The sequence below is a fragment of the Diorhabda sublineata genome, chromosome 4 (genome assembly GCF_026230105.1).
Source record: "Diorhabda sublineata isolate icDioSubl1.1 chromosome 4, icDioSubl1.1, whole genome shotgun sequence".
NCBI lineage: Eukaryota > Metazoa > Arthropoda > Insecta > Coleoptera > Chrysomelidae > Diorhabda > Diorhabda sublineata.
Genome location: NC_079477.1, coordinates 36,445,692 through 36,461,021, shown reverse-complemented (window position 1 = coordinate 36,461,021; position 15,330 = coordinate 36,445,692). Strand labels below are relative to the sequence as shown.

The 15,330-nt window shown below is 32.5% G+C and overlaps 2 protein-coding genes across 4 annotated transcripts in view; one reads left to right on the top strand and one right to left on the bottom strand.

The window, feature by feature from the left end:
• Nucleotides 1-5,040, top strand: part of LOC130443185 (synaptogenesis protein syg-2-like) — a 234,091-nt gene extending 229,051 nt beyond the window's left edge. The window contains exons 9-13 of one of the 2 annotated variants that reach the window (XM_056777696.1): nucleotides 2,002-2,161; nucleotides 2,734-3,020; nucleotides 3,107-3,446; nucleotides 3,505-3,651; nucleotides 3,743-5,040. In XM_056777696.1, coding sequence (XP_056633674.1) covers nucleotides 2,002-2,161; nucleotides 2,734-3,020; nucleotides 3,107-3,446; nucleotides 3,505-3,651; nucleotides 3,743-3,981 — 1,173 coding nt within the window. In that variant the 3' untranslated portion in view covers nucleotides 3,982-5,040. The remainder of the gene's footprint in view (nucleotides 1-2,001; nucleotides 2,162-2,733; nucleotides 3,021-3,106; nucleotides 3,447-3,504; nucleotides 3,652-3,742) is intronic. The other variant, XM_056777695.1, reaches the window with a different exon arrangement.
• The window catches only part of LOC130443186 (GDP-fucose protein O-fucosyltransferase 2), a 14,194-nt gene continuing 3,876 nt past the window's right edge, over nucleotides 5,013-15,330 (bottom strand). For both annotated transcript variants that reach the window (XM_056777697.1, XM_056777698.1), the window contains exon 7: nucleotides 5,013-5,283. The gene's annotated coding sequence lies outside the window, so the exon portion shown is untranslated. The remainder of the gene's footprint in view (nucleotides 5,284-15,330) is intronic.

Here is a 15,330-nt window from a genome sequence, read left to right as displayed (position 1 = left end):
TTCTGTCGATTTTTGGTAAATTCCGAGTGCGTTCTCGCCAAATTTTAAACATTTGAGAGACTGTAACAAAAATTTCGTTTCGTTCGGTTCATACACGTCAAAATTTTGAAAATTCGCGTACATTTTCGCCAAATTTTAAAAATTTGTTAACCCGTTTCATAAATTTCGTTCGATATCCGTCCGACATCCGCCAAATTTTCAAAATTTCTGTCGATTTTTGGTAAATTCCGAGTGCGTTCTCGCCAAATTTTAAACATTTGAGAGACTAACAAAAATTTTACACGTCAAAATTTTGAAAATTCGCGTACATTTTCGCCAAATTTTAAAAATTTGTTAACCCGTTTCATGAATTTCGTTCGATATCCGTCCGACATCCGCCAAATTTTTAAAATTTCTGTCGATTTTTGGTAAATTCCGAGTGCGTTCTCGCCAAATTTTAAACATTTGAGAGACTGTAACAAAAATTTCGTTTCGTTCGGTTCATACACGTCAAAATTTTGAAAATTCGCGTACATTTTCGCCAAATTTTAAAAATTTGTTAACCCGTTTCATAAATTTCGTTCGATATCCGTCCGACATCCGCCAAATTTTCAAAATTTCTGTCGATTTTTGGTAAATTCCGAGTGCGTTCTCGCCAAATTTTAAACATTTGAGAGACTGTAACAAAAATTTCGTTTCGTTCGGTTAATACACGTCAAAATTTTGAAAATTCGCGTACATTTTCGCCAAATTTTAAAAATTTGTTAACCCGTTTCATGAATTTCGTTCGATATCCGTCCGACATCCGCCAAATTTTCAAAATTTCTGTCGATTTTTGGTAAATTCCGAGTGCGTTCTCGCCAAATTTTAAACATTTGAGAGACTGTAACAAAAATTTCGTTTCGTTCGGTTCATACACGTCAAAATTTTGAAAATTCGCGTACATTTTCGCCAAATTTTAAAAATTTGTTAACCCGTTTCATAAATTTCGTTCGATATCCGCCAAATTTTCAAAATTTCTGTCGATTTTTGGTAAATTCCGAGTGCGTTCTCGCCAAATTTTAAACATTTGAGAGACTGTAACAAAAATTTCGTTTCGTTCGGTTCATACACGTCAAAATTTTGAAAATTCGCGTACATTTTCGCCAAATTTTAAAAATTTGTTAAACTGTTTCATAAATTTCGTTCGATATCCGTCTGACATCCGCCAAATTTTCAAAATTTCTGTCGATTTTTGGTAAATTCCGAGTGCGTTCTCGCCAAATTTTAAACATTTGAGAGACTGTAACAAAAATTTCGTTTCGTTCGGTTCATACACGTCAAAATTTTGAAAATTCGCGTACATTTTCGCCAAATTTTAAAAATTTGTTAAACTGTTTCATAAATTTCGTTCGATATCCGCCAAATTTTCAAAATTTCTGTCGATTTTTGGTAAATTCCGAGTGCGTTCTCGCCAAATTTAATAAATTCGATGCATATTCGCCAAACTTTGAAAAACTTCTGTCGTTTTTTAATGAATGCGGATCGTTCTCGTAAAATTTTAAAAATTTGTGATGTTGTTCTAAAAATTTCGTTTGATATCGACCCGTATCAACCAAAATTTAAAAATATCTGTCGTTTTTTTCGACAAACTCCCCGCCCCGCCCCGCCGACTATTTTTCCAAACTTCGATTGACGCGACTCTGTCTCCTCCAAAACCCCTTTTCCAAAATCACTCAATTCAAATAAGAAAACCGACCCCGAACCGAATTTCCACATATTTAATTTTCATTCGACTCCACCGCGACAATTATGGTCATTCCATCATAAAAATCTCCAAGTGGACAAACTTCCTCCAACACGACGATTGTTATCCGAGTTTTCAACCTTCCCGGAAAATAAATCGGAATTTTATACGAGGGATACTCGATAAAAACTTGAAATGAAAGTGTTTCGTCGTCTAGATGTTATTTAAACGCGAGAAATTCGTATACCGGGGTGTGTCGCGACATTCAGATCAGACAAAAGTTTTTTTTCTTACAGGGTCTTCCCGTGAATCAAAACATGTCTTCGGGGGTGATAATCAGCACCCACAGTTTGGTACTTCAGAAAGTGACGAGGTACCAGAGTGGATCGTACACGTGTCTGGCGGCTAACGTTAGAGGGGAAACTATCAGCGAAATCGTTAATTTGAGAGTGAGATGTGAGTTTTTTTTTTTTATTCTCTCCCCAACATCGTATTCCTCAAAATTCTTATAAATCTCCACCACTTTCCCCTATTCGACTATTTCCGTATCGTATCTCGTACACCTCGTACCGAACTAACAGCATTTCTCCACTTCCGGAAAATCCATTACGAAAATTTCATTTTCTCGTTAAAAAAACGCGGAATATTATTTTTCTTTCCGCGCGCCAACAACACGGCGCTTCCCAATAACGTAATTTCCACATTTCCACATTTAGAAGAAAAGCACTTTAAAAAAATATCACCCTATATATAAATATCCGAACGAAAATTTCTAAATGTGATTTTCTGTCGAAAAATGTTAACCACAATCTTCTCTACCGTCTAAGCGTGTAGAATCCACTGCACTTTAAATATTTGGCGAATTTACGTTCCTGTTAAAAAATGGTAATGACCACAATCTTCTTGGTCTTTTAAACTCGACGTATTTCGCGAATTAACGACAATAAAAATTCCCCAACTCTAACCTAGAACCGTTTAAATACGTTAATCTCGTTTATACGAGGGTAATTTCTCTGAATAACTTCCAGACGCCCCCGTATGCAGTCGAGATACGGACGTAACGGTGATCGGAGCATCCCTCGACGAAATAATCACGGTGAGATGTCAAGTATCCGCCGATCCCTCCGACGTCACTTTCGTCTGGCAATTCAACAACAGCGGCGAAAGTTTCGACGTCTCCCCCGCCAGATTCGCCACCTCGAGCGGCAACGTCAGCGAATTAATGTACACCACGTCGTCTCAAAGAGATTACGGTACTTTGACGTGTCAAGGTTCCAACAAAATCGGTCGACAATTAGAACCGTGCATATTCCAGGTAAGTGTGTCGGTACCGGTTTCGGAGCTTTCGCGCCCGATCAGCGCGAAATGTTTTTTTTCTTTTTTTTTTTTTCTTTTTTTTAGGTGGTACCGGCTTCGAAGCCGAATCCTTTGACGAATTGCACCGTTCGTTCGGCGAATAATCAATCTACGGATAGCGTGGTGGAGGTGGAATGTCGAGCCGGTTACGACGGCGGTTTGCCGCAACGTTTCGTTCTCGAAGCTTACGACGCTCGTTCTATGCGATTGCGATTGAATCGAACGACGTTCGATACGGAATCGCCGACGTTTCGATTGGATATCGGGGAGTTGTTGCCGTCCCCGCCGTCGTTGAGGATCGTCGTTTACGCGGAAAATTCCAAAGGAAAAAGCGAGAAAATCGTAATGGACGACATATTGTTGAACGACGCCGAAAAACGCACGGGTAAGTAGAAAAAAATATAGAAAACGACTCGTTTAAAATAGCGGATTTTTTCTTCTAGACGGAAGCGGCGGCGTTAGTTTGGTACCGTTGGCGGGTTTGTTGACCGGTTGTCTTCTCACTTTGGGTTTGGCGGTATTGGTGGTCGTCGTGGTGGCGGTGAGGCGGAAACGAGAATGCGACGGTTGCTCACGTCATATAAACATCGGTGAGTGATGTTGCGCTGATGGGGCGCGTCGATCATCGAGGAAACCGGTAGTGATTTTTGTCGTTTTGTTTCGTTTTTTTTTTTTTTTTAGCAGATGCTGCTTCGAAAACGAGTTCCAAGTCTCGCCGGGGTTCGATGTTGGAGATAAATACGGGGGATAATCGATACGTGGTGGCGTATACTTTGAAGCCGGCTTCGGATTGCGGGGCTTCGCCGGATGCGGTACGGCAGCCGGATATTTTGAATACGCCGAGAGGTGAGTGCGAATGTCTGTGTCATTGTAGTAGTCGGCCGAAATTCTCGACGTTTCGGCGTTTCGATGACGTGTAGCTTAGTTAGTTCGTAGGTTTGTTTTATATAAATTATTTAAATTTAGAGATAAAGGAAATGAAAATGGTAAACGTTTTCCGTATCATTTTTTGTTCTTTTTTATTTCTCGAAATTCTAAATACTTTTTATCGCATAATTTCTTTATCGGACACTTTTTTGACAATTATAAGCTTGTCAGACTATCGGGAATTGTTTTTAGACAAATTTTGATAATTGTAACTTTTAGACACTGTGGCATAGACAGAAACTTTTCTGGGATTATTTTCCTTGCGAAAAGTCCTTTCTAGAAACTTTTTCATATTAGGAATTTTTACTGGACGCTTTTTGGACAAAAAAAAAATAAATTTTGTTTTGAGCCACTTTGTTGGAAATTGAAACTGTTTTCAATATAATTTGACAGTTACCATTTTATTCGGAAAATTTTGAATATTTCCCTCATTCTCATTAATTTGTTTTCGAACAAATTTTCGCAGATGTGAATGTTCCTTTCAAACGATTACCAATTTTATCGGCATGAAAATTTATATTTTTGTAAAATTTCGCATAAATTGATTTTGTTTTTTAGAAAATTTTCCGTTAAACATTTCCGTAAAAATATTTCAAATTCACTCGGTAATAAATCCGGTTAATAAAGTGGATAGTAAATTTAGTGTTTAATGGAAAATTTCTTTCGGGAAAATGTCATTTTTGCTATGTTTACGTCCGCTAAATAGTAACTCGGTATGGAATCCGGCTAATAAAATGGACGAATTTTTTTATTAATGGCATTTTCATCGAAAATGACGTTTTGATTGAAAATAATGTTTATAAAAAAAAAATTATGAAAGCATGTATTTTTTGTATTAGAATTTTTTTCTCTCTCGTTTCGCTTCGTTTCTCTTCAGAGTCTTGTTAAACCCGTGCGGCCGATATTTCCGTCTACCGTATACAGGGTATACCGTAATTAGCTATTACTACGATGACGCGTGGAAAAAATATCGGCTGTTCGGGGAATGGAAGGGAAAAACGCATGACAAAAAAAACAACAAAAATTTATGTTTATAAAAATCATAGTTTCTATTATTTTATGTATTTATTTATATTTATTTGTTGTGTATAATTTTGCATACAATAAAATTATTTTCGTTAATTTGTAGTTTTTTCATATTTTTTTCTCATCTTCGTAATCATCTAGATCCTCTAAATGTCGAATAAATAGGGGTAACGCCCTCTACTGCTAAAATCACGAACTAGAGATAGTTCGTCGATAAGGATACAGATCTCGCTAGTGTACCTGAGAATAGTCAACGTGGCGTCCTCTATCTGAAAAACAAGAAACTAAATAGTTTAACGTATTTGCATATATGTTGCGCAACTATTTCATCGAACGATAGTAGCGCCACTTATCGAAGAAACCTTGAAATAAGTAGTTCAACTATTTTCATATAGGTAGCGCTAGATATTCTGGGAAAATCGGACGCGGCAGCCACTTGTAATAAAACCTCGAATTAGATCGACGGCTGCCGCAAGTAGCGCCTGAAAATGATCGAACTTTGAAGTTCATCCATTTTGACATACATGACGGTACCGTCCAACCGGAAACAGCAACTCCGGTAAAATATCCAATTGACTAGTTCTGAAGGCGACGTTGGCGTTATTTCCTGTAGTACGACGACGCTATCGACGTTAAAATGGAACAACAATTAAATTGGCATGGTCGGAAACAACGTTGTAACCTTCTATCTGCTAACCGGCGAACCAAACCAAAGTTGTTCCATTTTAAGGTCGATAGCGTCGCCGTACTACCGAAAATAACGCTAACGCCACCCGTGGGAGCCGAGCAGAACTAAAATAATTCGAGATATTACCGATAGACGATGCCACAACTGTTTACGGTAGCGCAATAGCGCCATCTACATAAGAATAGACAGACTATTCATTCAATTCGACAGTTTACACTTAGATGGCCAGACCGCTGTTACAAGTAGAAAAATAGCTCCACAATTCATCTGCATTTTTTGATATTGATGGCGCTATTGTGTTACCGGAAACATCGGTGTAGCCATCTCTGTGTAAACTGTCGAACTTAATATTTACCGAAAAGGAAGAAAAGAAAATAATAAGGGAGTCCACTCTGTATATATTATCGAATTACCCTCGTAATATATACCCTTCAAAATCGTACGACTCTTATGTAAAGCGGCAATCGTTCAAAGTGGTATCGAGTTACGAGTACGAAGGGGTTTTCTATAAAATCTACTAAGTGAATTGGGGTTTAAAGTCGTCGACAAAAAGGGCACAAAAACGTACACGTGGAAAAAAAGGGGGGATTCGATTACCAATTATTTTAAGAGCAGGGAATATGTTGGAGCGACATACGTAAGATTGATGGAAACAACAAAAACAAAACTGCCCTTCATATAATTATTTGATGGAAAAGGGAAAACGAACGTTGAGATTTATCGGCTCGTTGAATTTATAAAATCAAATAGAAAAAAAAAATTTATAATCGATTATTATACATACAGTACGTCCTGAAAAAATTATACAATTAAATAGTTGGAATAATTAAAGATAGATGGCGATGTTGTGGTAACGAAAGACATCTGGAATTATAGTGCATTTCCGGTACCGAGGTGACGCTACTAACGGTAAAAATGTCAAACCAAACATTTCGGTAATGTTTGTATAGATGGAGTTGATGTGATACCGGAAATTGTGGTATAGCCATCATTATTTCGACTATAATATATACCGAATGTATCAAAATTGTATTAAGAAATGAATGAAGCAAAAAAAATATACAATAATCTATAATTATTCATACAGATTGTCTCAAAAAATATGTTAACAATAAATAAATATCAATGTAAATCAATAGTCAACATTTATATGTACAGAATGTCTCAAATGAATAAAATAAAAGGAAAATGTTAATAATATATACAGATTGTCCACAAAATACGACAAATATACTGAAGAGGGTAGATAATTCTATATAAAGCATGTCACAAAAAAAAGAATAAATACTAACGATAGTCGACGATTATATAGAATGTCTTAATGTCAATAAAACGAATTTAATAATAGAACGAATATACTACTAATATTCGACAATACTATATACGGGAAGTCCGAAAATTTTTTATTATTAAATGATACGACAAAGTACTAATTAACAACAATAATACATACAGAGTGTCCGGAAAGAATATTAATTCATGTATAAAGGGGCAAAAAAAGAATCAATAATTGACAATATATACAGAATGTCTTCAAAACAAAATTAAATGAATAATATATTACTGAGGGTGGGTAATCATATATAAAGAATGTCCCAAAAAATATATATTAAAATTTAAAAAAAACTAAGAAACGATACATACAGAATGTCCCAAAAGAAAATTAATGTATAATATATACAGAATGTATTGAAAAAATGAATAGAATAAAAAGACAAATTTATTTACGAGATTGGAATATTATTTATACAGAATGTCCTAAAAAATAAAATGAAAGAAAAATGCCAGCGATAGTCGACAATTATACAGAATGTCCCAAAAAATCAAATAAAATGGCAACTATACTACTATTATTCGACAATAATTTATACAGAATGGCCTGAAAAATGTTTAAATCAACCAATTTGCTGCTAATAATCTGTTTTAAAATATACAGAATGTCCTCAAGAATAAATGAATGAAATAAAAGAGAAAATTTATATATACAAATATACGGCTTATAATCGATAGTAATATATACAGAATGTCCTCAAAAAATAAATAGAAAACGAAATCAAAGATACTCGTCATTATATACAGATTGTCCTCAATAAATAAATGACATTAAACGACAAATAACCTGCTAAGAATCGGTTATAATATATACAGAATGTCCTCAATAAATAAATGACATTAAACGACAAATATCCTGCTAAGAATCGATTATAATATATACAGAATGTCCTCAGAAAATGAATCACATTAAATAACAAATATAAGGCTTATAATCGATAGTAATATATACAGAATGTCCTCAAAAAATAAATAGAAAACGAAATCAAAGATACTCGTCATTATATACAGAATGTCCTCAATAAATAAACGACAAATATCCTGCTAAGAATCGATTATAATATAAACAGAATGTCCTCAGAAAATAAATAGAAAACGAAATCAAAGATACTCGTCATTATATAAGGAATGTCCTCAATAAATAAATGACATTAAACGATAAGTATCCCGCTAAGAATCGATTATAGTATATACAGAATGTCCTCAGAAAATGAATCACATTAAATAACAAATATAAGGCTTATAATCGATAGTAATATATACAGAATGTCCTCAAAAAATAAATAGAAAACGAAATCAAAGATACTCGTCATTATATACAGAATGTCCTCAATAAATAAATGACATTAAACGACAAATATCCTGCTAAGAACCGATTATAGTATATACTGAATGTCCTCAATAAATAAATGACATTAAACGACAAATATCCTGCTAAGAATCGATTATAATATATACAGAATGTCCTCAGAAAATGAATCACATTAAATAACAAATATAGGGCTTATAATCGATAGTAATATATACAGAATGTCCTCAAAAAATAAATAGAAAACGAAATCAAAGATACTCGTCATTATATACAGAATGTCCTCAATAAATAAACGACAAATATCCTGCTAAGAATCGATTATAGTATATACAGAATGTCCTCAGAAAATGAATCACATTAAATTACAAATATAGGGCTTATAATCGATAGTAATATATACAGAATGTCCTCAAAAAATAAATAGAAAACGAAATCAAAGATACTCGTAATTATATACGGAATGTCCTCAATAAATAAATGACATTAAACGACAAATGTCCTGCTAAGAATCGATTATAGTATATACAGAATGTCCCAAAAACTGGATATACTGCTAACAATCGATATCAAAATATACAGAACGTCTAAAAAATCGGAATTAAACAATTATAATTCGTTGAACGGCCATTAATCTTCTTCTTTTTTTGTTTCAACAACAGGTACCGAAACTACACCGAATATTCTACCGAGACCGGAGCATTTTTACAAAACATCAGACGCAACCAACAAACAGGTGAATATCTTAATTTCAACCAATTTCAATACGCAGAATCATATACAGGTTGATGAAAAAATTACGGATCGAAATAAAAAAAATAAAATTTTTGTTTCAGTCGCCATCTTCGTGCGATTCGTCGACTAACACCTTGAGTAGGACCCGCCCCAGGCCCAGGGATCAATCTTTCACGACGACTAGAAGAGATCACATCATAGCGGATTCGATACCGGGTCCGGAAAGTTGCGTTTAATTTTTTTCTTCTTCTATTATATTAATTTGAAATATAAAAAAAAGATACGCTAAATTTGTGATATAATTCCAATATGATTATTTCCACGTAGTTTTAACGGTTCCATAGGATGAATAAAGGACAGTTCTAGGTGGGAAATATTTCTTTACATGAAAACACTAATAAAATTTCCGACTGACTTTTCCATAGATAAATATAGGATGTTGTACATATTTATATACATAGAGCTTTATAATTGGACGCGGATCAAATTTGATCTGCGATCGGGCGAAATCTGTTCTGGAACATTTCGAGAATTTACGCGATTTTTTTGAATTTTTTTTTACTATCGATCATTGAAAAAAATTTTTCGAAAATATCGCAAAAGTCCGCATATAATCGAGAAGTTTCTAGATGAGACACCAAAAAATCGATAGTTTCGGAAAAAATCGACAGTTTCGGAGAAATTCTTGAAAAAATCGCGAAATTTCATGGAAATTTTAGACAAGAAAGCAAAAAATCGATAGTTTCGAAAAAATCGCGAAATTTCATGAAAAATTCGGAAATTTTTAGACTAGAAACCAAAAAATCGATAGTTTCGGAGAAATTACGGAAAAAATCGCGAAATTTCATGGAATATTCGGAAATTTTTAGACGAGTAACCAAAAAATCGATAGTTTCGGAGAAATTACGGAAAAAATCACGAAATTTCATGAAAAATTCGGAAATTTTTAGACTAGAAACCAAAAAATCGATAGTTTCGGAAAAATTACGAAAAAAATCGCGAAATTTCATGGAATATTCGGAAATTTTTAGACGAGTAACCAAAAAATCGATAGTTTCGGAAAAATTTCGGAAAAAATCGACAGTTTCGGAGAAATTCTTGAAAAAATCGCGAAATTTCATGGAAATTTTAGACAAGAAAGCAAAAAATCGATAGTTTCGAAAAAATCGCGAAATTTCATGAAAAATTCGGAAATTTTTAGACTAGAAACCAAAAAATCGATAGTTTCGGAGAAATTACGGAAAAAATCGCGAAATTTCATGGAATATTCGGAAATTTTTAGACGAGTAACCAAAAAATCGATAGTTTCGGAGAAATTACGGAAAAAATCACGAAATTTCATGAAAAATTCGGAAATTTTTAGACTAGAAACCAAAAAATCGATAGTTTCGGAGAAATTACGGAAAAAATGGCGAAATTTCATGGAAAATTCGGAAATTTTTAGACGAGTAACCAAAAAATCGATAGTTTCGGAGAAATTACGGAAAAAATCGCGAAATTTCATGAAAAATTCGGAAATTTTTAGACTAGAAACCAAAAAATCGATAGTTTCGGAAAAATTACGAAAAAAATCGACAGTTTCGGAGAAATTACGGAAAAAATCACGAAATTTCATGAAAAATTCGGAAATTTTTAGACTAGAAACCAAAAAATCGATAGTTTCGGAAAAATTTCGGAAAAAATCGACAGTTTCGGAGAAATTCTTGAAAAAAATCACGAAATTTCATGAAAAATTCGGAAATTTTTAGACTAGAAACCAAAAAATCGATAGTTTCGGAAAAATTTCGGAAAAAAATCGACAGTTTCGGAGAAATTCTTGAAAAAATCGCGAAATTTCATGGAAATTTTAGACAAGAAAGCAAAAAATCGATAGTTTCGAAAAAATTACGAAAAAAATAGATAGTTTCGGAGAAATTACGGAAAAAATCGCGAAATTTCATGAAAAATTCGGAAATTTTTAGACTAGAAACCAAAAAATCGATAGTTTCGGAAAAATTACGAAAAAAATAGATAGTTTCGGAGAAATTACGGAAAAAATCGCGAAATTTCATGAAAAATTCGGAAATTTTTAGACTAGAAACCAAAAAATCGATAGTTTCGGAAAAATTTCGGAAAAAATCGACAGTTTCGGAGAAATTCTTGAAAAAATCGCGAAATTTCATGGAAATTTTAGACAAGAAAGCAAAAAATCGATAGTTTCGAAAAAATCGCGAAATTTCATGAAAAATTCGGAAATTTTTAGACTAGAAACCAAATAATCGATAGTTTCGGAAAAATTACGAAAAAAATCGCGAAATTTCATGGAAAATTCGGAAATTTTTAGACGAGTAACCAAAAAAATCGATAGTTTCGGAAAAATTACGAAAAAAATAGATAGTTTCGGAGAAATTAAGGAAAAAAATCGCGAAATTTCATGGAAAATTCGGAAATTTTTAGACGAGTAACCAAAAAATCGATAGTTTCGGAAAAATTACGAAAAAAATAGATAGTTTCGGAGAAATTACGGAAAAAAATCGCGAAATTTCATGAAAAATTCGGAAATTTTTAGACTAGAAACCAAAAAAATCGATAGTTTCGGAAAAATTACGAAAAAAAATCGACAGTTTCGGAGAAATTACGGAAAAAATCACGAAATTTCATGAAAAATTCGGAAATTTTTAGACTAGAAACCAAAAAATCGATAGTTTCGGAAAAATTTCGGAAAAAATCGACAGTTTCGGAGAAATTCTTGAAAAAATCGCGAAATTTCATGGAAATTTTAGACAAGAAAGCAAAAAATCGATAGTTTCGAAAAAATTACGAAAAAAATAGATAGTTTCGGAGAAATTACGGAAAAAATCGCGAAATTTCATGAAAAATTCGGAAATTTTTAGACTAGAAACCAAAAAATCGATAGTTTCGGAAAAATTACGAAAAAAATAGATAGTTTCGGAGAAATTACGGAAAAAATCGCGAAATTTCATGAAAAATTCGGAAATTTTTAGACTAGAAACCAAAAAATCGATAGTTTCGGAAAAATTTCGGAAAAAATCGACAGTTTCGGAGAAATTCTTGAAAAAATCGCGAAATTTCATGGAAATTTTAGACAAGAAAGCAAAAAATCGATAGTTTCGAAAAAATCGCGAAATTCATGAAAAATTCGGAAATTTTAGACTAGAAACCAAATAATCGATAGTTTCGGAAAAATTACGAAAAAAATCGCGAAATTTCATGGAAAATTCGGAAATTTTTAGACGAGTAACCAAAAAATCGATAGTTTCGGAAAAATTACGAAAAAAATAGATAGTTTCGGAGAAATTAAGGAAAAAAATCGCGAAATTTCATGGAAAATTCGGAAATTTTTAGACGAGTAACCAAAAAATCGATAGTTTCGGAAAAATTACGAAAAAAATCGACAGTTTCGGAGAAATTCTTGAAAAAATCGCGAAATTTCATGGAAATTTTAGACAAGAAAGCAAAAAAATCGATAGTTTCGAAAAAATTACGAAAAAAATAGATAGTTTCGGAGAAATTACGGAAAAAAATCGCGAAATTTCATGAAAAATTCGGAAATTTTTAGACTAGAAACCAAAAAATCGATAGTTTCGGAAAAATTACGAAAAAAATCGACAGTTTCGGAGAAATTACGGAAAAAATCACGAAATTTCATGAAAAATTCGGAAATTTTTAGACTAGAAACCAAAAAATCGATAGTTTCGGAAAAATTTCGGAAAAAATCGACAGTTTCGGAGAAATTCTTGAAAAAATCGCGAAATTTCATGGAAATTTTAGACAAGAAAGCAAAAAATCGATAGTTTCGAAAAAATTACGAAAAAAATAGATAGTTTCGGAGAAATTACGGAAAAAAATCGCGAAATTTCATGAAAAATTCGGAAATTTTTAGACTAGAAACCAAAAAATCGATAGTTTCGGAAAAATTACGAAAAAAATCGACAGTTTCGGAGAAATTACGGAAAAAATCACGAAATTTCATGAAAAATTCGGAAATTTTTAGACTAGAAACCAAAAAAATCGATAGTTTCGGAAAAATTTCGGAAAAAATCGACAGTTTCGGAGAAATTCTTGAAAAAATCGCGAAATTTCATGGAAATTTTAGACAAGAAAGCAAAAAATCGATAGTTTCGAAAAAATCGCGAAATTTCATGAAAAATTCGGAAATTTTTAGACTAGAAACCAAATAATCGATAGTTTCGGAAAAATTACGAAAAAAATAGATAGTTTCGGAGAAATTACGGAAAAAATCGCGAAATTTCATGAAAAATTCGGAAATTTTTAGACTAGAAACCAAAAAATCGATAGTTTCGGAAAAATTTCGGAAAAAATCGACAGTTTCGGAGAAATTCTTGAAAAAATCGCGAAATTTCATGGAAATTTTAGACAAGAAAGCAAAAAATCGATAGTTTCGAAAAAATTACGAAAAAAATAGATAGTTTCGGAGAAATTACGGAAAAAAATCGCGAAATTTCATGAAAAATTCGGAAATTTTTAGACTAGAAACCAAAAAATCGATAGTTTCGGAAAAATTACGAAAAAAATAGATAGTTTCGGAGAAATTACGGAAAAAAATCGCGAAATTTCATGAAAAATTTCGGAAATTTTTAGACTAGAAACCAAAAAAATCGATAGTTTCGGAAAAATTTCGGAAAAAATCGACAGTTTCGGAGAAATTCTTGAAAAAATCGCGAAATTTCATGGAAATTTTAGACAAGAAAGCAAAAAAATCGATAGTTTCGAAAAAATCGCGAAATTTCATGAAAAATTCGGAAATTTTTAGACTAGAAACCAAATAATCGATAGTTTCGGAAAAATTACGAAAAAAAATCGACAGTTTCGGAGAAATTACGGAAAAAATCACGAAATTTCATGAAAAATTTCGGAAATTTTTAGACTAGAAACCAAAAAATCGATAGTTTCGGAAAAATTTCGGAAAAAATCGACAGTTTCGGAGAAATTCTTGAAAAAATCGCGAAATTTCATGGAAATTTTAGACAAGAAAGCAAAAAATCGATAGTTTCGAAAAAATCGCGAAATTTCATGAAAAATTCGGAAATTTTTAGACTAGAAACCAAATAATCGATAGTTTCGGAAAAATTACGAAAAAAATAGATAGTTTCGGAGAAATTAAGGAAAAAAAATCGCGAAATTTCATGAAAAATTCGGAAATTTTTAGACTAGAAACCAAAAAAATCGATAGTTTCGGAAAAATTTCGGAAAAAATCGACAGTTTCGGAGAAATTCTTGAAAAAATCGCGAAATTTCATGGAAATTTTAGACAAGAAAGCAAAAAATCGATAGTTTCGAAAAAATTACGAAAAAAATAGATAGTTTCGGAGAAATTACGGAAAAAATCGCGAAATTTCATGAAAAATTCGGAAATTTTTAGACTAGAAACCAAAAAATCGATAGTTTCGGAAAAATTACGAAAAAAATAGATAGTTTCGGAGAAATTACGGAAAAAATCGCGAAATTTCATGAAAAATTCGGAAATTTTTAGACTAGAAACCAAAAAATCGATAGTTTCGGAAAAATTTCGGAAAAAATCGACAGTTTCGGAGAAATTCTTGAAAAAATCGCGAAATTTCATGGAAATTTTAGACAAGAAAGCAAAAAATCGATAGTTTCGAAAAAATCGCGAAATTTCATGAAAAATTCGGAAATTTTTAGACTAGAAACCAAATAATCGATAGTTTCGGAAAAATTACGAAAAAAATCGCGAAATTTCATGGAAAATTCGGAAATTTTTAGACGAGTAACCAAAAAATCGATAGTTTCGGAAAAATTACGAAAAAAATCGACAGTTTCGGAGAAATTACGGAAAAAATCACGAAATTTCATGAAAAATTCGGAAATTTTTAGACTAGAAACCAAATAATCGATAGTTTCGGAAAAATTTCGGAAAAAATCGACAGTTTCGGAGAAATTCTTGAAAAAATCGCGAAATTTCATGGAAATTTTAGACAAGAAAGCAAAAAATCGATAGTTTCGAAAAAATCGCGAAATTTCATGAAAAATTCGGAAATTTTTAGACTAGAAACCAAATAATCGATAGTTTCGGAAAAATTTCGGAAAAAATCGACAGTTTCGGAGAAATTCTTGAAAAAATCGCGAAATTTCATGGAAATTTTAGACAAGAAAGCAAAAAAATCGATAGTTTCGAAAAAATCGCGAAATTTCATGAAAAATTCGGAAATTTTTAGACTAGAAACCAAATAATCGATAGTTTCGGAAAAATTACGAAAAAAATCGACAGTA